At 44.4% G+C, this 21,425-nt stretch overlaps 1 protein-coding gene across 2 annotated transcripts in view; it reads left to right on the top strand.

The window, feature by feature from the left end:
• Positions 1 to 20,921, top strand: part of LOC137284306 (paladin-like) — a 36,011-nt gene extending 15,090 nt beyond the window's left edge. The window contains exons 2-19 of one of the 2 annotated variants that reach the window (XM_067816072.1): positions 954 to 1,178; positions 2,068 to 2,226; positions 3,088 to 3,251; positions 5,036 to 5,126; positions 5,879 to 6,006; positions 6,375 to 6,486; positions 6,881 to 6,967; positions 7,428 to 7,523; positions 8,670 to 8,801; positions 9,083 to 9,199; positions 9,843 to 10,022; positions 11,556 to 11,606; positions 12,282 to 12,431; positions 14,429 to 14,584; positions 14,801 to 14,881; positions 18,424 to 18,564; positions 19,425 to 19,580; positions 20,434 to 20,921. In XM_067816072.1, the coding sequence (XP_067672173.1) occupies positions 954 to 1,178; positions 2,068 to 2,226; positions 3,088 to 3,251; positions 5,036 to 5,126; positions 5,879 to 6,006; positions 6,375 to 6,486; positions 6,881 to 6,967; positions 7,428 to 7,523; positions 8,670 to 8,801; positions 9,083 to 9,199; positions 9,843 to 10,022; positions 11,556 to 11,606; positions 12,282 to 12,431; positions 14,429 to 14,584; positions 14,801 to 14,881; positions 18,424 to 18,564; positions 19,425 to 19,580; positions 20,434 to 20,577 (2,370 nt within the window). In that variant the 3' untranslated portion in view covers positions 20,578 to 20,921. The remainder of the gene's footprint in view (positions 1 to 953; positions 1,179 to 2,067; positions 2,227 to 3,087; positions 3,252 to 5,035; positions 5,127 to 5,878; positions 6,007 to 6,374; positions 6,487 to 6,880; positions 6,968 to 7,427; positions 7,524 to 8,669; positions 8,802 to 9,082; positions 9,200 to 9,842; positions 10,023 to 11,555; positions 11,607 to 12,281; positions 12,432 to 14,428; positions 14,585 to 14,800; positions 14,882 to 18,423; positions 18,565 to 19,424; positions 19,581 to 20,433) is intronic. The other variant, XM_067816073.1, reaches the window with a different exon arrangement.
• The last annotated feature ends 504 nt before the right edge of the window (positions 20,922 to 21,425 follow it).

The following is a 21,425-nucleotide window of genomic DNA, read 5'->3' as shown; positions in this document are numbered from 1 at the left end:
CGTTATAGATGACAGTTGTATGTCCTACCGTTATAGATGACAGTTGTATGTCCTACCGTTATAGATGACAGTTGTATGTCCTACCGATATAGATGACAGTTGTATGTCCTACCGATATAGATGACAGTTGTATGTCCTACCGTTATAGATGACAGTTGTATGTCCTACCGTTATAGATGACAGTTGTATGTCCTACCGTTATAGATGACAGTTATATGTGTCTTGTGTAGCTCTGATACCAGCTGCAAGTAGACGACGTAGCAAGGTACGTTCACTAATGACGTGTCCTTCACCCGTTGCCGCCGTTTCCGTGATGAACCGGTTGCGGTGATGGAGAGTACGCAGATGGTGGTCTTTCTGTGGGGTCGTCACACGCGGTCTGCCTGATTGTGGACTGTCCAGGGTGCTGCCTCTATCGTTGGAACAGCCTGACAATGGTAGCACTTGTGCAGTTGTCATGGCAATATAGCTGTTTGCGTCGATCTGCCTCATACCTGTGGCCCCCTCTCTCTCTTTTGCGCTGTTGATCGAGGTATAATTTCGGTGGTTTTCTGTCAGCTGAGATGTATGGCCACAGTTTCGCTTCACTTTTATACCATTTCTCGACGAGCATTTTGCAAAATTGCAGTTTGCCATTTTTCGCAAATCTACGTGCTTCTACACAGCCAACATGCTGCGTTTGGGAGAAGGATTAGTAAGTGTCTGTAAGAACGGTTGCGAACGACGAGAATTTTACGAAGAGAACTTGGACAACTTTTCAAAAAATAAAAAAATACAAAGTGTTCACTTTCTTTTGCCCATGAGTTTATGCGGGTGACTTTGATCAAAGCAATAATCTTGAATCAACATCACGTTGGAATTGAAAAACTGCGAGACATTGTAGACGAAGGTTTATAGTCTGTGATGTTCTGTTGTGTGTTATGTTCATCAGTGTGTCACTTGCGTTTCTTCAGGGCAAGTACTTCCTGGTCACAGATGGAATTACAGGAAGGACCGTTGATAATGACAACAAATATCTCCACTCCTCCCAGTCAACCAAGTCAGCCTCTGATGGCCAGGCACCTGACAACTGTACCGACGTCATACGGACAGACAATACGTACCCTGTGTACGGGTGTGCCCAGCCAGATCGGGAGGGTGTACTCAGCATTGTTCAACGCCTCATCACCAAACACACGGTACTTCGTTCTCTTATCATTACGTAACAGTCTCAAAATCTTTCAGAACATCTCCAATTCCGGAAACTACACTTCATCCGCCTTTCAAGGTGAGTTGGTCTAAATGAGCTCCGTGCAGTATGATCAAACGTTAGAAAAACAAATTTCAGCGTAAAGATGGTTTAAGCGAGCATCAAACAGACACATAGCGGCAGAGAAAGAGGTCAGTCAAGATGTTTTACAAAAAACAACAAAACATAGATCTAGAAAAAAATATATTTCACGGGAGTTAGGATTACACTGCTTTTGTAAAGACGTACTTCAGCCGAGGTACACCTAAATATAGAGTTTGTGCCCTGCACATCGACGCCTATTAAATTCAATAGTGACGGAGATGGTGGGCGTTGAGGGGAAGGGAGTCGAGAGAGTGTAGGATTAGATGAAGATGGAAACTGAATGGAGTTGTACATTTATAACGCCTTCCTACATCTTGATCTTGTCAGGGGGTGTTCCCCGAGGTCTTCCGGAGTCGACATGTGGCCCAAACTATCACAATTACCACCTTTGGCTACAAACCGTATTGGTAGTTTCTTAACCACATCACATGTTAGATATTGAGCCAGGTTTGGGTGTAAATCTGTCGCATTATACACCTGGATAGCCGTCCTGTTTCCGTTACGTTGTTACCGTGTTTCTGATACAATGGCCATTATATACTAATTGTCCTGTGAACTGATTTCAGTGTCTGTGGGAAATGGCCTTGAGTCAGTTGATTCCCACAGTGTGCAGGAACATGCCATTTATTTACGTTAATCCCGTGTTTTATATCCATCAAATGAGGGCACCAGCTACATGATCTGACATTATTAACCTACATTGAAGATGCATCAGCAATCTCTTCTCCTCGCAGAGACTCATACTGTTCAACACGCGGGAGGAGGCTGTGCTGTTCCCCACTGCCGTGAACGCAACATACACCATCAGACACGCTGATCACCTTCACGACATCGTCAACCTCGGCCAGTCAGACCCCGAAGCGAGCGAGAGAGAAGCGCGCATCAGGAAGGAGGTAGGAACACTTGTCCACAGTATGGCATGCTGGTGACCGTCCACAACATCTAATTGCCAGCAGTAAGCTGGCATCGAGCTGAAACGTTTACATTAACGTCACAACCATCAAGCTGGCATCATTAAACTTACAGTCAGGTAGATGGCATCACGTTGTCAGCATCAAGCTGAATACGTTGAAATTTCAGTCATTCAGCGGAGGACACCCACCTGAACATACTGAAATTAATACATTCCGCTGACGTCAAAAGCTGAATACGTTGAAATTACAGCATTCAGCTGACGACACCGGACTGATGACTTTAACAGCTGAGTTGATATTACGAAGTGGACAACATTTAGCCGATAAAGCCCAGTTGACAAGGTCAAGCGACAACGCCGAGCTGAAAGCAATAAAATGACACATGCTGATATAGCTGAAACACTGAACAATAGCTGAAACACTGAACAATAGCTGAAAGGTCAAGACGCCTGTCTCCGCCTGTGGTCACAGCAGTCACTCTATACTACTGTAATTCTAAGAGCTATTTGCCTTAAATGTGCTATCAGACAATACCTGATACGTTGTCATTGGTCCCTGATTAATCTTTGAAATGTCTCCATTAACACTCAGAACATTTCATAGACTGGTCTTTGTGTCCTTTGCCCTAAAGCCATCACTGAGATGAGCGCGGGGTTTGTCAAAATAGCGACACGTCATGAAACTATTCCACATCTGTTGGCATGTATATTCTACACAGTGAGTAGGTAGGGGTGTGCGAATCTTTAAATCATTGACAGTTTTGATTCTCATTGTGGTAACAATGTGCCAAGCATTAAATCAAAATCACTGACTAACTAAGGACACTGATCTCTCTGTCAGGTTGTGGATCTGAGTACTCTTGATGACGTCAACAAGTTCTACATATACAACAACATCACGTGTCTAGATGGGGAGCCCCACGTGGTAGACATCAAGTGCGAGGACGACATACTGGTGGCGGAGGAGGTGTACACGCGCCTCTGCTTTACCTTCCCTGATTACAGGTCAGGAGCCGGCTCCATGCCACCTCTCTATACACAGGCTCCATGCCACCTCTCTATACACAGGCTCCATGCCACCTCTCTATACACAGGCCCCATGCCACCTCTCTATACACAGGCTCCATGCCACCTCTCTATACACAGGCTCCATGCCACCTCTAAAACATGCTCCATGTCACTTTTCTACAGAAAAACTTCATGTCACCTCCGTATAAACATGCTCCATGCCACCTCTCTATACACAGGCTCCATGCCACCTCTCTATACACAGGCTCCATGCCACATCTATACATGTATAAACAGGCTCCATGGCACCTCTCTACACACAGGCTCCATGCCACCTCTCTATACACAGGCTCCATGCCACCTCTGTACATGTATAAACAGGCTCCATGGCACCCTTCGATAAGCAGGCTCGATGTCATCTTTCTATAAACAGGTATCACGTCACCTCTCTATACACAGGCTCAATGTCATCTTTCTATATACATGCTCCATGTCACCTATTTATACACAGGCTCCATGCCACCTCTCTATTAACAGGCTCCATGTCACATCTACAGACAGGCGCCACGTCATCTCTGCAAACAGACTCCTTGTCACCTCCCCATACACAGGCTTCATGTCACCTTACCATACACAGGCTCTATGTCGCTTGTAAATGCACTTTTCTCCATGTCACAACTCTACACACAGGCCCCTCAAATACTGATGTATCACAAAGTCAGGAAACAACCTGGTAACAACGTGTAATTGGGAGGCCACAGACTGGCGGTGTGACAAGGTGTAATTGGGAGGCCACAGACTGGCGGTGTGACAAGGTGTAATGCTTGGGAGGCCACAGACTGACGGTGTTACAAGGTGTAAGTTTTGGGAGGCCACAGACTGACGGTGTTACAAGGTGTAAGTTTTGGGAGGCCACAGACTGACGGTGTTACAAGGTGTAAGTTTTGGGAGGCCATAGACTGACGGTGTTACAAGGTGTAATGTTTGGGAGGCCATAGACTGGCGGTGTTACAAGGTGTAAGTTTTGAGAGGCCACAGACTGACGGTGTTACAACGTAATAATAATAAGAGTACAAGTATTTATATAGCACTGACTTACACCACACAAAGGCAATGCTCAAAGCGCTGACAAGTCACAGTTAATATGCACAAGATAATCCACGGATTTATTAAACATGTTTTTTGAAACAGGTATGTTTTGAGTCTCTTTTTGAAGAGTGGCATAGTTGTCACTAGTTTTAGATGAAGGGACAGAGTGTTCCAAAGGGTAGCAGCTGCATGATGAAAGGACTTGGCACCAAATGATTTGAGTTAACAAGAATATACACACAGGAGAAACTGATCATGGGAGCGTAGAGTTCTTAAAGGAGTGTACAGTGTCGTGAGGTCTTGAAGGTAGAGAGGTGTAATTATTAGCTGTGTGGTAGCTTACTGGTTATTGCTGCATTAGGTGCATCCACACTGCCAACGTTTAGCGCCATTTGTAGAACCGTTAAAAACTGTAGCATGAAAAACAATTATACAACAACGATTGAAAAATATATAAACTGAAACAATTGGTGTCAGATGTGCGTAAAATCAAAATATTGTTCAAAGAGTTCAGCGGTCTGTCTTCCACTATCTTCACAACAGTGGCAAACAACCAACTGCTGTCTGGTCCCAAGCAACTTCTCTCCTGCCCCCAATTTCTATGGCTTTTTAGAACAATATATTTACACAGCCCAGTTATCGCAGCAATATGCACTAATGACGTCAACTGCCACGCGTGTTATTTTCTCCAGGACTCGACGCCTGTGTTTCCCCGTATCCGGAGCGCCCTCTATGAAGGAGATCGACAGCTTCCTAGCAGAGATGAAGCTAAATGTCAGACTTGTAAGTGTTTGAATCATTGTCTTCAGTTCACATTTCTCGAACACGCTCATCTGATCCAGTTCGGATTAATGACACGAGAAATGCCAGCACATTTCCATCAACTTACTTTGCATCGTTATTTCACACCGTGGACATATCGTCTGCTGTCAGCTGAACAGAAAACCATCCCTACCAACTAAGTGAAGAAATCTCTTGTTTACTTGTTTCATTTGTCACCACTGTACGAGTGTTACGGCGTTAGTTTAGTGGAAGCTGTGTACGCCTGTCCACAGTCCACCTGGTTCGTGTCTTGCCATTAGTTATACCGTCACATGTCTACGACTCATTAACCGCACCACTACAACACACAAGCGCGCTCAAATGACGCCGCGTGCTGTCGGAAAATCATGGCTATTTTGACACTTCAAAGGAAACCTTTCCGTTGCACGCCACATTCTGCTATTGTGTTGGTGCCAAGTATTTGCATTCGTGTTGTATTCACATGCGACAATACCACGTGTTTATCGATACATATTCTCTTTGATTAAAATATGTCTAAACCACACCGGACGGAGTGTGTCAATTCTGTAAGAACGAGAGTTAAACAAACACGTAGTTTAAATACCCGAAACATACAAAAGTGGAACAAGAAAACGAATAAATATTTATTGTTGTTTTCTGAAAGGCTGGTGGAGAAATCATTTATTGCGAACATCATTTGACGAGCAAAGGTTAATGTCATGTATCGCTTCAAGACATGTTTTTGTGTGTAGTGCGACCCGAGCCCAGACCTGCCGGCGGTGTTGTTTGTGTGTGACAACGGCAAGGAACGGACGACTCTGGGGATGGTACTGACGTCACTGTTATACACGCACCTGTCGGCATCCCCCGTACACACCAGGTAACCATCATGCTAGCATGTAATCTGCACTAAGTACACTTACAACGTTGAGACATTGCACGTTAACGTTAGTCGTGTGTAGAGCTGAACAGGTGAATCCACTGACATTGTATCTATATCTGTCTCAAAAACATCATACCTTTGGAGTTACGATTCAAGTTTTGTAGAGTTGTCGATCCTTTATGCGTTATCGTGCATTAATTCTCTTGTGCGATAGTGAACCTGTGTAGAAGTTCGTAAGAGTGGATGTGGCAGTTGGCGTGCGTAAGTGTCCATGTGTTGGCGTGCGTAAGTGTCACTATGATGTCTTGTGGTGCGTACGTGTCGCTGCGGTATCGACATGTATCCGTCATTTTATGTGTTTTCAGTAAAACTGTCAACCAGATAAACGACAGGTGCCCCCACTACGGGCGCGGCGAGTTCCAGGCTGTTCGGGAGCTGGTACGAGCTCTTCCCGAGGGAGCTCTGCTGAAACACCAGGTGAGTTGGCGAGTTAATGTCGCTTCAGCAATATTTCAGCCGTATGTAAAACCAGTTACATGAAAAAACCTTTGAAAACTTTCATACTCCAGAAAGCTTGAGGATACTGTGAAACAACTTGAACTATAATGAACATTACAGTCGGCAGTGAACTATCAAAGTAGATGTAATGACATTTGTGGAACAATATTATACTGCTTTCTTCACGTGCAAGCTACATAATGTGTTTAAATGTTGAGTTGTGTAAATTTTCAAATAATATGCCATGATAATAACATTTCATGATCCACTGCTTTTTAAGAGCAAATGCTTTAACAAAACGCATTTGCACAAGACAATATGCGGTTGATGTTGTTCTGCCGCACGTGATAGTATGTATGTTCGTCTGCGGCAGGTGGACACTGTGATTGATCAATGCTCCTCTGGCACCAACCTGAGGAGCGCCATTCTACAGACCAAACAGCAGCTGGAGACGAGCAGAGTAAGTAATGCTTTGCACTATATAGCAAGTAAGAGCTTTAGCTCGACAGGACGTGGGCCACAGCGTAGTCAGAAGTACGTCGGAACGTAGTGGACATCAGTTTGTGTTACGATGAAGGAAGACATGCGACACAGCATGAGCGACACAGCATATGGTAGAGTGAAGCACTAGAACCTCTCTTGTGACGTTAACAAGACCTGCAAGATGGGATGATGTGAGTTATAAAGGTGCCAGAAGTATCTTCACGGACACGCTGTAACAGTGCAAAATATAGTAGTTACACGCTGCTTCCTTCACCCACCCGTACAATATATGACAGTGGAAAAAATACGAAAAACATATAATACCGTCCTAAACATTGTTTGTGCGTTTTGTTGGCAAACCTCCGGTTAAATGAATAATCTGATAGTGAAATTGTTAAGCATTTTTCAGTTACATGGGTATGTCTTCCTGTCTACAGGACCAGGCGCAGAGGACGGAGTATCGTAGTGAGTGTTCATCCCTCCTGGAGCGCTACATCACCATCATTTGTTTCAACGCGTACCTCAAGGAACAGGTGAGATGATTTTGTGGCAGAAGGCTGTCTGTAAAGGTGAGATCATCTTGTGGGAGAGGGCTGTATGTCTATACAGGAGAGATACTCTTCCGGTAGAAGGTTGTCTGTAAAGATGAGATTATCTCGTGGGAGAGGGATATCTCTCTATATAGGTGATATTATTTTGTGACAAAAGTCTGTCTTTCTATACAGGTGAGATCATCTTGTGGTAGAAGGATGTCTGCCTACAAAGGTGACATCATTTTGTGGTAGAAGGCCGTCTTTCTGTACATGTGACATCATCTTGTGGTAGAAAGATATCTGTGGTAGAAGGCTGTCTGTCATTACAGGTGAGATCATCTTGTGGTAACAGGATGTCTGTCTGTACAGGTGAGATCATCTTGTGGTAGATGGCTGTCTGTCTGTCTATCCAGGTGAGATCATCTTGTGGTAGATGGCTGTCTGTCTGTACAGGTGAGATAATCTTTTGGTAGAAAGACATCTGTCTATAAAAGTGAGATCACCATGTGGTAAAAGGATGTGTGTCTATACAGGTGACATTATCTTGTGGTAACAGGATGTCTGCCTGTACAAGTGAGATCATCTTGTGGTAGATGTCTGTCTGTCTGTCTGTACAGATGAGATCATCTTGTGGTAGAAAGACATCTGTCTATAAAAGTGAGATCACCATGTGGTAAAAGGATGTGTGTCTATACAGGTGACATTATCTTGTGGTAACAGGATGTCTGCCTGTACAAGTGAGATCATCTTGTGGTAGATGTCTGTCTGTCTGTCTGTACAGATGAGATCATCTTGTGGTAGAAAGACATCTGTCTATAAAAGTGAGATCACCATGTGGTAAAAGGATGTGTGTCTATACAGGTGACATCATCTTGTGGTAACAGGATGTCTGTCTGTACAAGTGAGATCATCTTGTGGTAGATGGCTGTCTGTCTATCCAGGTGAGATCATCCTGTGGTAGAAGGCAGTCTTTACATGTGACATCATCATGTTTCTCTCGCGCGTTTGGTTTCACGTAAGTGAAACGTTTTCCTATACCAACATTACAGGCATCGTTGGAAGAGCGACGTAACACAGAATAGAACCCTTGTGTGAAACCTAAAATTGTTTTAAAACCATATGTTTGATATGTTCCTTCCATTTCAGGTCCCCTGGGGTCTCAGCATTACGTTCTCACAGTGGATGCAAACTCACCCAGATCTCGTCCGAATCACGTGCCGTGCTGACAACAGCGAGAGGTCACCACAACAGCTGCTCATCCCACAAACGAGAGTTTTAGTAAGTAGAAGACTGTCATCTTGTACGTCGTCTGCTGTCGTTGAGTAAGAGCACATAGACTTGTGTTAAAGTGTCTCTCATGCAGCACAGCTACTGTCTGGATAATGGGTAATTGTCTTGGCCTTCGTACTCTAACCCTTGAAAGTGGGTATTTAAGACTCTTACATGGATAATAACTGTCACAATCTTATATGGAATTACTCCGCAGTACTAACGCGTTTCCTTAGGATGCAGCTTGGGTCCAAGACAATGTTTGTGAATGTTACTGTGTTCTACTGTAGGTAGCAGACGACTACATAGGTTTAGATGTGCTGGGGTCTGAGTGCGACGTCAGGGTGGCCAACTTCCGGAAGTTGATGGGACTTCCGATCTACGGCATGGCACAGGCTCCACGGGACGTGAGTACACCAGGGCAAGAGGGGCACAAAGTGGCACATCTTCCTGCAGACAGGATGGAAAGAGTAGGCATGGTGCTACATGCACTGCTACGCTGTGGCACTCCGTCCTCTAGACCAGGGACCAGATGCAACAGGCACAGTGGCACCCTGTCCTCTAGAGGGACCAGGTGTAACAGACACTGTGGCACACCGTCCTCTAGACCAGGGACCAGGTGTAACAGCCACAGTGGAACTCCGTCCTCTAGACCAGGGACCAGGTATAACACTGTAGCCCTCCATCCTCTAGACAGGAAGACACAGGTGATGAAGACAGCTCTGTATCAGGTTGCTACAGGTGCTGCATGCACTGCTACACTGTTACGCTCCGTCCCCGTCCAGGAACCATATGCAACAGACACTGTGGCACTCTGTCCTACAGACCAAGGATCAGGTGTAACAAACACTGCGGCACCTCGTCTTCTATAGCAGGGACCAGGTATAACACTGTGGCACTCTGTCCTCTAGACAGGAAGACACAGGTGATGAAGACAGTTCTGTATCAGGTTGTTAAAAGTAGTTGTCGTCCTGTGTAGCTGTTTATAGGAATTTACCTTCTTTCACTAGAGGGTGCAGCTGAAGTTGGCTTGTTTGGTTGGTGTTTCAGGGCTTGTCTCGGGTTGTCAGTCATCTGCTGGACAAACGCCAAGGCTACAAGCACGTGGCGGTCATAGGTCTCAGGAATGACGTCACAGTAGAGTGTGATGGCGCAACGTACAACGTGCGTGACGTCAGCAACCTGGAAGAACCTGTACTGGTAGTAGAGACAACTGCAAGTGAATTAGAGGTACACGCTCTGGCTGTCATCAATAACTGTCACAATGTTTCTGCAAATTAGAAATTCATCGTGAGGAGTGTAAAAGCGAATCACTGGTCCCTTAGTCAGACCAGCGGATTGAACGTTTGCTTTTAAACGCAGACTACTAGACTAGTCAAACGTTTCAGAAAAGTGTATGCACGAGGCATTTTTAGTAAAAGCAAGCAAAGCACATATTCTGGTGTAATTTTCAGTGCTGAATACAAAAATGCCTATTAGGTTACTGATTGTGGTCAAAAGTCAATGAGTGCAAATTTCAATATTTTTTTTTCACAAAGAGTTCTATTTATCATTCTCTAGCCATACCATCAGCTCATTTTACACTATACTGAATTATAAGGTTACGAAATGTTTCAAGGAAATGCTGAAGGAAAGAAAGTCGTATTTTTGCAAATATCTCCCTTACATGCATTTCTGAATCTTTTCCGTTTTGTTGGAATAATCATATTCCAGGCAAACTGTTTAAGTCACAAATTTCCATAATAAGCGCATAATTGCTTCAAAGGGCAATGAGTGGGACAGGATACGATAGATGTTTTTACATGTGTGCTACACGAATGCTTTAAACCTCTTGACATGCACGTCAAACGAAATTGTAGTTATGCAGTGAATTTGATGAATGGTTTTAGCGAAATAATTACCCTCGTAGGAGTTCAGGGAATCCCATGAGCAGGTAGTTAGGCTGTTGGTTATCCAACGGTTACAATGTTCGCTAACTCTTACTGGGTCTGGTTTGACGCCCATTTTAGCAGTATTCCAACAATATCACGGCGGGGACATCATAAAATGGGCTTCACACAATGTATACATGTGGGGTATCGAAATTGGGTCCTTAGCGTGACGAGCGAACGCTTTAACCACTAGGCAACCCCACCGTCCCACGTTCGCTCCGGCAGAATATCCGGTGTCATTTACCTTCGACCGCTGGGTTTGCCAAGCTGTTAGTAGGCAGGTTTCGACCCCACACACCTCTCTGTGTCCGTAATAAGTGGGCGAAACTCCATTTTCGCAAACTAGACAGTTATGATAATTATTTTAATACAACGCCCGAACGGTATACACAATGCTCAGGAATTTGACGCCGTCATCTCTACAGACAGTGTGTGCTCCATGTTATAACTTTCGTTGTTTTCGCGACCTATTCGACAGGCATACGTTTCCTCCAGACAATCTTGGCGAGTTATTAGTTGTGTGATTAGGACAGCTCGGTAACAGGGCCTGACAGGACGGCGACGCCGTCAAGATTGAATCAGCACCAACTGATCTCTAAGAGCAGAGGGCGACATTATCGCCGCGGGGATTTTGTCCCGCTCCTATTATGGCGCTAAGTTTGGCAGTATTGGAAGCGGGAGTATAATATCTGGAGTATTTTTAGCCTCTTGAGCTGTAAATCGGTTCGTCTTGTAGATGACTGTTTATTTGGCGACTCAGACAAAGGTTGTTATCAGACAGGTTTTATTCGACCAATATTGTCCTTTGATCATGTTGTGCCGACTGTTTCAGGACAAAGAAGAAGCACTGAAGAAGGAAGTAAAGTCGTATAAAGACGTAGAGGTCAGTACTGTGTGGACGCCAATGACTGGTTCGGTGTCGGTGTCTCATCAGATTCTTTGTTAAGATTCTAGACACACAAAACTACAGATACTTATTTAAATGATCATCATCAGCAACAACACCACGACGTTAATTAGACCTTAAAGGGGCACATACAGTATTTAAACGACGACGAAGCCGACACTCGCCTCAGAGCTCCAGGAATGTTGACGCATTTTGGTAACTGTTGCATAACAATCTGGGATTGTTGGTCACATATTTGGTATTTTTCTAAAGTTAATTAAATCTATGTTGATTGATACAGGTATCAACTCTCATTTCTGTAGGTGACTGTGACATCATATCTTTTGTGTTCAAGTATGAGGTGTTGTTGCGGGGAGGTTTCAGTAAAATATCACACGGAACATAACCGCTGTCAAGTCATAGCTGTTGTTACGATCGGTGATTCAAACCGAACGTAATGAAAATATATTTAAACATGGTAATTATACACGGGGCATGCATGAGAAACAGGTGTCTGTCAACAGTATCAGGAATGCATTCATGAGTTTCGGAGCTGGGAGGTAACTACAATACCTTGTAGGGTATACATGTATGGTTAGAACTGTGATATACCACTCTGTTGTTAGACAACTCTGAATAAGTCTTCATGGAATGAATACGGCATATCCTCAGGTGTACACGGATACCAGCAGACCGCCCGTTACCATGGAGTTTAGCAGCGTCATGTCGCCGGAAGATCTGTGGGAACAGCAGAAACTGCAAACACTTGACATGAGCTATACCCGCCTTCCTATACAATATGACCACTCACCTACAGAGAAGGTAGGCCTCTCCTGTTGCGTATATGCAAACCGCATTCTGCTGTCGCACATGTGACAATGTTCTCCCTGTGCCCATCCTCTGTTGAGTCGTGTTAAGACAACACAAATATACAACAGACCATATTTATATTCATTGCAAGCAGGATTGTCCTGAATTTAGGCTATGGTTGTATGAGGCCCGTACTTGAATCAAGGAAACAGTTTTGGAATAAATCACTTCCAAGGTGGGCAGGAGGTAGGTGGGTAACTCACCCACTAGATGGTTGCTGGCCTCGGATTGCAATCGTGTATATTTTTATTTTAGTAGAGCCTGCCTTTTAGAGACTTTCTTCAAAACTTCTCAAATCACAGACGTGTTCTCTGAAGTGAATGAAGGTCTGTAATTAAAGTGCATTTTTTAGGATTCGAGGGCTTGGAGATCAATCAACTGCCACTGACAATCTTCAGGGATAACGTCACAGCTGTACTGCCATGTATACATTGTGTGAGGTGTGACTCTATACTGCTGTGTTGTGTGAGACGTGACTCTATACTGCTGTGTTGTGTGAGACATGACTCTATACTGCTGTGTTGTGTGAGACGTGACTCCATACTGCTGTGTTGTGAGACGTGACTCTATACTGCTGTGTTGTGTGAGACGTGACTCTATACTGCTGTGTTGTGTGAGGCGTGACTCTATACTGCTGTGTTGTGTGAGACGTGACTCTATACTGCTGTGTTGTGAGACATGACTCTATACTGCTGTGTTGTGTGAGACATGACTCTATACTGCGGTGTTGTGTGAGACATGACCCTTTACTGCTGTGTTGTGTGAGACATGACTCTATACTGCTGTGTTGAGTGAGACGTGACTCTATACTGCTGTGTTGTGTGAGACATGACTCTATACTGCTGTGTTGTGTGAGACATGACTCTATACTGCTGTGTTGAGTGAGACGTGACTCTATACTGCTGTGTTGTGTGAGACGTGACTCTATACTGCTGTGTTGTGAGACGTGACTATACTGCTGTGTTGTGTAAGACATGACTCTATACTGCTGTGTTCTGTGGGACGTGACTCTATACTGCTGTGTTGAGTGAGACGTGACTCTATACTGCTGTGTTGTGAGACATGACTCTATACTGCTGTGTTGTGTGAAACATGACTCTATACTGCTGTGTTGTGTGAGACATGACCCTCTACTACTGTGTTGTGTGAGACATGACTCTGTACTGCTGTGTTGAGTGAGACGTGACTCTATACTGCTGTGTTGTGTGAGACATGACTCTATACTGCTGTGTTGTGTGAGACGTGACTCTATACTGCTGTGTTGTGTGAGACGTGACTCTATACTGCTGTGTTGTGTGAGACGTGACTCTATACTGCTGTGTTGTGTGAGACGTGACTCTATACTGCTGTGTTGTGAGACGTGACTCTATACTGCTGTGTTGTGAGACGTGACTCTATACTGCTGTGTTGTGTGAGACATGACTCTATACTGCTGTGTTGTGTGAGACATGACTCTATACTGCTGTGTTGAGTGAGACGTGACTCTATACTGCTGTGTTGTGTGAGACGTGACTCTATACTGCTGTGTTGTGAGACATGACTCTATACTGCTGTGTTGTGTGAGACATGACTCTATACTGCTGTGTTGTGTGAAACATGACTCTATACTGCTGTGTTGTGTGAGACATGACTCTATACTGCTGTGTTGTGTGAGACATGACTCTATACTGCTGTGTTGAGTGAGACATGACTCTATACTGCTGTGTTGTGTGAGACATGACTCTTTACTCCTGTGTTGTGTGAGACATGACTCTATACTGCTGTGTTGAGTGAGACGTGACTCTATTCTGCTACATTGTGTGAGACGTGACTCTATACTGCTACATTGTGTGAGACGTGACTCTATACTGCTAGATTGTGTGAGGCGTGACCTTATACTACTACATTGTATATATTACTGCCTGTTGCAATACTACATTGTGTATATCACTCCTTGCTGTATTGTTCAGGAGCTGGACCAGATACAGGCCGCAGTCTGTAGCCATCACACTAGCCAGCAGTCGTGGAACGAGGACACAGTCGGCCTGGTGTTCACCTGCAGAACAGGGAAGAGCAGAACCTCCCTCGCCATGGCTGTAGCGGGACTCATCTTCTACCACAAGCGGGTATGATGAGTATCACCGATGTTACATGTTACAGATATGTATATGGAGTCATCCGTGATATAATACCGCCAAGAACCATGCGAGACGATATCTCCGACATAACACGATACCGCCAATATAGCTCGATGCCGTTAATCTTCATCTGTTTCGACTGATATTACACAATATCACTAACAAATACCATCAAGTCACTACTATCATGTCCTTCTTCCTCAGGGAATTCCATATGGAGCCAGACCAGGCGAAGAGGAACGTGTGTCCTGCCCGAACGCCGCCTACACACAGGGAGACTTCATTGTACGTCACCCCCTTGTATACCTAGTACATCTGCCATATGTACCTACACACAGGGAGACTTCATATTACGTCACCCCCTTGTATACCTAGTACATCTGCCATATATACCTACACACAGGGAGACTTCATATTACGTCACCCCCTTGTATACCTAGTACATCTGCCATATGTACCTACAGACAGGGAGACTTCATATTACGTCACCCCCTTGTATACCTAGTACATCTGTCATATATACCTACACACAGGGAGACTTCATATTACGTCACCCCCTTGTATACCTAGTACATCTGTCATATATACCTACACACAGGGAGACTTCATATTACGCCACCCCCTTGTATACCTAGTACATCTGTCATATATACCTACACACAGGGAGACTTCATATTACGTCACCCCCTTGTATACCTAGTACATCTCCCATATATACCTACACACAGGGAGACTTCATATTACGTCACCCCCTTGTATACCTAGTACATCTGCCATATATACCTACACACAGGGAGACTTCATATTACGTCACCCCCTTGTATACCTAGTACATCTGTCATATGTACCTAGACACAGGGAGACTTCATATTACGTCACCCCCTTGTATACCTAGTACATCTGCCATATGTACCTACACACAGTGAGACTTCATATTACGTCACCCCCTTGTATACCTAGTACATCTGCCATATGTACCTACACACAGGGAGACTTCATATTACGTCACCCCCTTGTATACCTAGTACATCTGCAATATATACCTACACACAGGGAGACTTCATATTACGTCACCCCCTTGTATACTTAGTACATCTCCCATATATACCTACACACAGGGAGACTTCATATTACGTCACCCCCTTGTATCCCTAGTACATCTGTCATATATACCTACACAAGGGAGACTTCATATTACGTCACCCCCTTGTATACCTAGTACATCTGTCATATACACCTACACACGGGGAGACTTCATTTTACGTCACCCCCTTGTATACCTAGTACATCTGCCATATATACCTACACACAGGGAGACTTCATATTACGTCACCCCCTTGTATACCTAGTACATCTGTCATATGTACCTACACACAGGGAGACTTCATATTACGTCACCCCCTTGTATACCTAGTACATCTGTCATATATACCTACACACAGTGAGACTTCATGTTACGTCACCTCCTTGTATACCTAGTACATCTGTCATATATACCTACACACAGTGAGACTTCATATTACGTCACCCCCTTGTATACCTAGTACATCTGCCATATGTACCTACACACAGTGAGACTTCATATTACGTCACCCCCTTGTATACCTAGTACATCTCCCATATATACCTACACACAGTGAGACTTCATATTACGTCACCCCCTTGTATACCTAGTACATCTCCCATATGTACCTACAGACAGGGAGACTTCATATTACGTCACCCCCTTGTATACCTAGTACATCTGTCATATGTACCTACACACAGGGAGACTTCATTTTACGCCACCCCCTTGTATACCTAGTGCATCTCCCATATATACCTACACACAGGGAGACTTCATATTACGTCACCCCCTTGTATACCTAGTACATCTCCCATATATACCTACACACAGGGAGACTTCATATTACGTCACCCCCTTGTATACCAAGTACATCTGCCATATATACCTACACACAGGGAGACTTCATATTACGTCACCCTCTTTTATACCTAGTACATCTGTCATATATACCTACACACAGGGAGACTTCATATTACGTCACCCCCTTGTATACCTAGTACATCTCCCATATATACCTACAGACAGGGAGACTTCATATTACGTCACCCCCTTGTATACCTAGTACATCTGTCATATGTACCTACACACAGTGAGACTTCATATTACGTCACCCCCTTGTATACCTAGTACATCTCCCATATATACCTACACACAGTGAGACTTCATATTACGTCACCCCCTTGTATACCTAGTACATCTCCCATATATACCTACACACAGGGAGACTTCATATTACGTCACCCCCTTGTATACCAAGTACATCTGCCATATATACCTACACACAGGGAGACTTCATATTACGTCACCCTCTTTTATACCTAGTACATCTGTCATATATACCTACACACAGGGAGACTTCATATTACGTCACCCCCTTGTATACCTAGTACATCTGCCATATGTACCTACACACAGGGAGACTTCATATTACGTCACCCCCTTGAATACCTAGTACATCTGCCATATGTACCTACACACAGGGAGACTTCAAATTACGTCACCCCCTTGTATACCTAGTACATCTGCCATATATACACAAACACAGATACACACAGGGATATTTCATTGTGACGTTTGTATGTTACACAAATGTGACGTGTGTTTGCTATAGTAGCTTGACGTGTGTATGTTATAGAAGTGTGACGTTGGTATGTTATAGAAGTGCGACGTGTGTATGTTATGGAAGTGTGACGTTGGTATGTTATAGAAGTGCGACGTGTGTATGTTATAGACGTGCAACGTGTGTATGTTATAGAAGTGTGACGCGTGTGTGTGTTATGGACGTGTGACGTGTGTTTGCTACAGTAGCTTGACGTGTGTATGTTATAGAAGTGCGACGTGTGTATGTTATAGAAGTGTGACGTTGGTATGTTATAGAAGTGCGACGTGTGTATGTTATAGACGTGCAACGTGTGTATGTTATAGAAGTGTGACGCGTGTGTGTGTTTTGGAAGTGTGACGTGTGTATGTTATGGAAGTGTGACGTGTGTATGTTATAGAAGTGTGACGTGTGTATGTTATAGAAGTGCGACGTGTGTATGTTACTCAAATGTGATGTGTGTTTGCTACAGTAGCTTGACGTGTGTGTGTTATAGAAGTGCGACGTGTGTATGTTATAGAAGTGTGACGCGTGTGTGTGTTATGGAAGTGTGACATGTGTATGTTACACAAGTGTGACGTGTGTTTGCTATAGTAGCTTGACGTGTGTATGTTATAGAAGTCCGACGTGTGTATGTTATAGAAGTGCGACGTGTGTATGTTATAGAAGTGCGACGTGTGTATGTTATAAAAGTGTGACGTGTGTATGTTATAGAAGTGCGACGTGTGTGTGTTATAGAAGTGCGACGTGTGTATGTTATAGAAGTGTGACGTGTGTGTGTTATGGAAGTGCGACGTGTGTATGTTACACAAGTGTGACGTGTGTTTGCTGTAGTAGCTTGACGTGTGTATGTTATAGAAGTGTGACGTTGGTATGTTATAGAAGTGTGACGCGTGTCTGTGTTATGGAAGTGTGACGTTTGTATGTTGTAGAAGTGTGACGTGTGCGTGTTATAGAAATGTGATGTTTGTATGTTAGAGATGCTTGATGTGTGTATGTTTTAGGAGTGGTGTGAGGTGTGTGTTATAGAAGTGTGACATGTGTATGTTATAGGCGTGTGGCATGTGCATGTAATACAGGTGGGACGCTTGTATGGTACAGAAGTGTGACATGTGTGTGTTGTGCAGTGATACAATTTGATCCAACATTGCTTGTGCCCAGATCGTCCAGAAGTTGGTGCGGCTTTTACCAGAAGGTCAGCAGGTGAAGCGTGAGGTGGACCTTGTCCTGGATCAAGTGTTCGAGACCATGAGCCCTATGCACTTCCACCTGAGGGAGGTGATCTTCGTCACTTATAACAAGGTCAGATACCCCTACTGTCAACTGACGTAGTTCCATTGGTGTAGACTAACCTGTTTACCATCACTACTATGGAGAGAACGAAAAGCGCCAGTAAAATCATGCACCGAGACATCTTCATTCATGCATGCACCGCACATGATGCCTTTCACAAATATTTAGCTGCAGATGTGAAGAGAAACACATCATTCTGCATACATTGCCACAGTTTTGTAGTTCTATTCCTTGGATAGCAGATCTGCATTAACACCTTCCCATCGCCGACACAAGCACCAACGGTGTGTTATCACACAGAATCTACTCGTGGGTGAAACAAACCGATTTTAGCTGGGTGTATTTTAGCGCCCATTTCTGTCCTATATACTGCATGGGTAGGGGTAGAACTACAGGGATGTTCCACTCAAACACGTGCCAGCAATCACGGTAATATGTCTTCAACCTTTATTGGCACAACGTCCTTTCCAAACTGATGTGCTTGTAAGTTTCACGCTATGATGCACATGTCCATGAGAGAAAGCTTGAGTAGAGATACTACTCATTGACATTCGTATTCCCGTCGTATATTGAATTGGGTTGTAATGTGTAAACGGCCCGTTTCAGTCTGGCTTTAGCCAATGCTGAAGAAGATCCCCTGTATGTTAACATTGCCCTACCATCATAACACCAGGTGTCTTTGGTAGATTTCATTGGCTCATTCATGTGCTTTTTACAGTTAATCTTAACTCCAAATAGCATATGTAGACTGAGCAATCGTTTGTAATGGCGTTATGTGTTTATATGGAGATGAACTGGACAAACAGCCTGCCTGACTGTTCCCTGTTTATGAGGACGTTGTGGTGATGTGTTGATTGCTCTCCTGGCAGATCAAGAGTGCCCGGACCGAGAGCCAGAGACAGAGCGTCCAACGACTTAGCGTGGAACACCTGGAGAGATACCTGCTGCTGATTCTCTACAACGCCTACCTCCATCACCAGAAGGGCTCAGAGTGGAACACCACATTCAGTCATTGGATGTGTGAGGTAGATACACCTTCAGTCAGTGGATGTGTGAGGTATATACCCGTTCAGTCAGTGGATGTGTGAGATAGATACACTTTCAGTCAGCGGGTGTGTGAGGTAGATACACCTTCAGTTGTGGATGTGTGAGGTAGATACACCTTCAGTCGGTGGGTGGGTGAGGTAGATACCCTTTCAGTCAGTGAATGTGTGAGGTATATAGATACCTGTTGAGTCAGTGGATGTGTGAGATAGATACACTTTCAGTCAGCGGGTGTGTGAGGTAGATACACCTTCAGTTGTGGATGTGTGAGGTAGATACACCTTCAGTCAGTGGGTGGGTGAGGTAGATAAGTGTTCAGTCAGTGGATGTGTGAGGACGATAGAACCTTCGATCAGTGGATGTGTGAGATAAATACACCTTCAGTCAGTGGATGTGTTGGGTAGATACACCTTCAGTCAGTGGATGTGTGAGGTAGGTACACCTTCAGTCAGTGGATGTGTGAGACAGATACACCTTCAGTCGTTGGATGTGTGAGGTAGATACCCTTTCAGTCAGTGAATGTGTGCGGTATATAGATACCTGTTGAGTCAGTGGATGTGTGAGGTAGATACACCTTCAGTCAGTGGGTGTGTGAGGTAGATACACCTTCGGCCATTTGATGATTTTCGGGTAATCTCGCAAGTAGAGTGTTCCCTCGTCACCAATATGATCTACAGATCTCATATATGTTACGGTGTCTGTGTCTTATGCGAAGCATCTTTTGTAAATATTATTGAGACAATCCACTGCCACCTCAGAGGAAGACAACCCAGTAAGCGAGAGTTGCCATTGTTCGTTATCACACTTGTGTTATCCTTCTGCTTCCTCTGCTAGGTGGCAGCGCGAGTAGGGGTGTACGAGCTGTTGGACAACCTGGCCTTCTACGACTTTGAGCAGACGCTGTCTCAGTTCCGGACACGGCGGGAGAGATGGAGAGCGCGGAGACAGAATCTCCCCTTCCATGGGCACTTCATCTGAGTGCTAGATGTTCTAGATCACTGTCTGTCTTATGATGCTCCGTTATGCTTGGCCAACAGATATGCCAGAATCCTGAGGAGTCACACTTCAGTAAACCTGCTCGTTCCTCTTGTCAAATGACCAGTTGTGAGGCACATTCAGTGTTTGCCGCCCTCTCACCTGGAGTTTGATGTCGGGACCAACAGAACATGTGCAACATTCTGGCTACACAACATCCGGCGACGTCCCTCTAACACACGCCTGTCTCAGCCATGGCGACTGATGCACGTCTGTCACAATAAGTCCCATACATTATTACCTATCCATGTTGTGTGTTGTGAAATATATAATTTTCATACACTGCTCGAGTTTGTATTTTTATACGTTTGATGATCTCCAACACTTATAGAAACATGGGGACACCATAGGGCCACTTGACAGCTATCACCAACACGTTATAGAAACATGGGGATATCACAGGGCCAGTTGACAGCTATCACCAACACGTTATAGAAACATGGGGATATCACAGGGCCAGTTGACAGCTATCACCAACACGTTATAGAAACATGGGGATATCACAGGGCCAGTTGACAGCTATCACCAACACGTTATAGAAACATGGGGATATCACAGGGCCAGTTGACAGCTATCACCAACACGTTATAGAAACATGGGGATATCACAGGGCCAGTTGACAGCTATCACCAACCCGTTATAGAAACATGGGAATATCACAGGGCCAGTTGACAGCTATCACCAATACTCTACAGAAACGTAGGGATATCATAGGGCCACGTGACAACTATGTCCAACACGTTGTAGAAGCGTAGGGATATCGTCTAATCCCTTGACAGCCATTATCCAGT

Source organism: Haliotis asinina, chromosome 5, assembly GCF_037392515.1.
Source record: "Haliotis asinina isolate JCU_RB_2024 chromosome 5, JCU_Hal_asi_v2, whole genome shotgun sequence".
In the NCBI taxonomy this organism is placed as follows: Eukaryota; Metazoa; Mollusca; class Gastropoda; order Lepetellida; family Haliotidae; genus Haliotis; species Haliotis asinina.
Note: the sequence above shows the minus strand (reverse complement) of the source record. Positions and strands in the feature narration are given on the sequence as shown.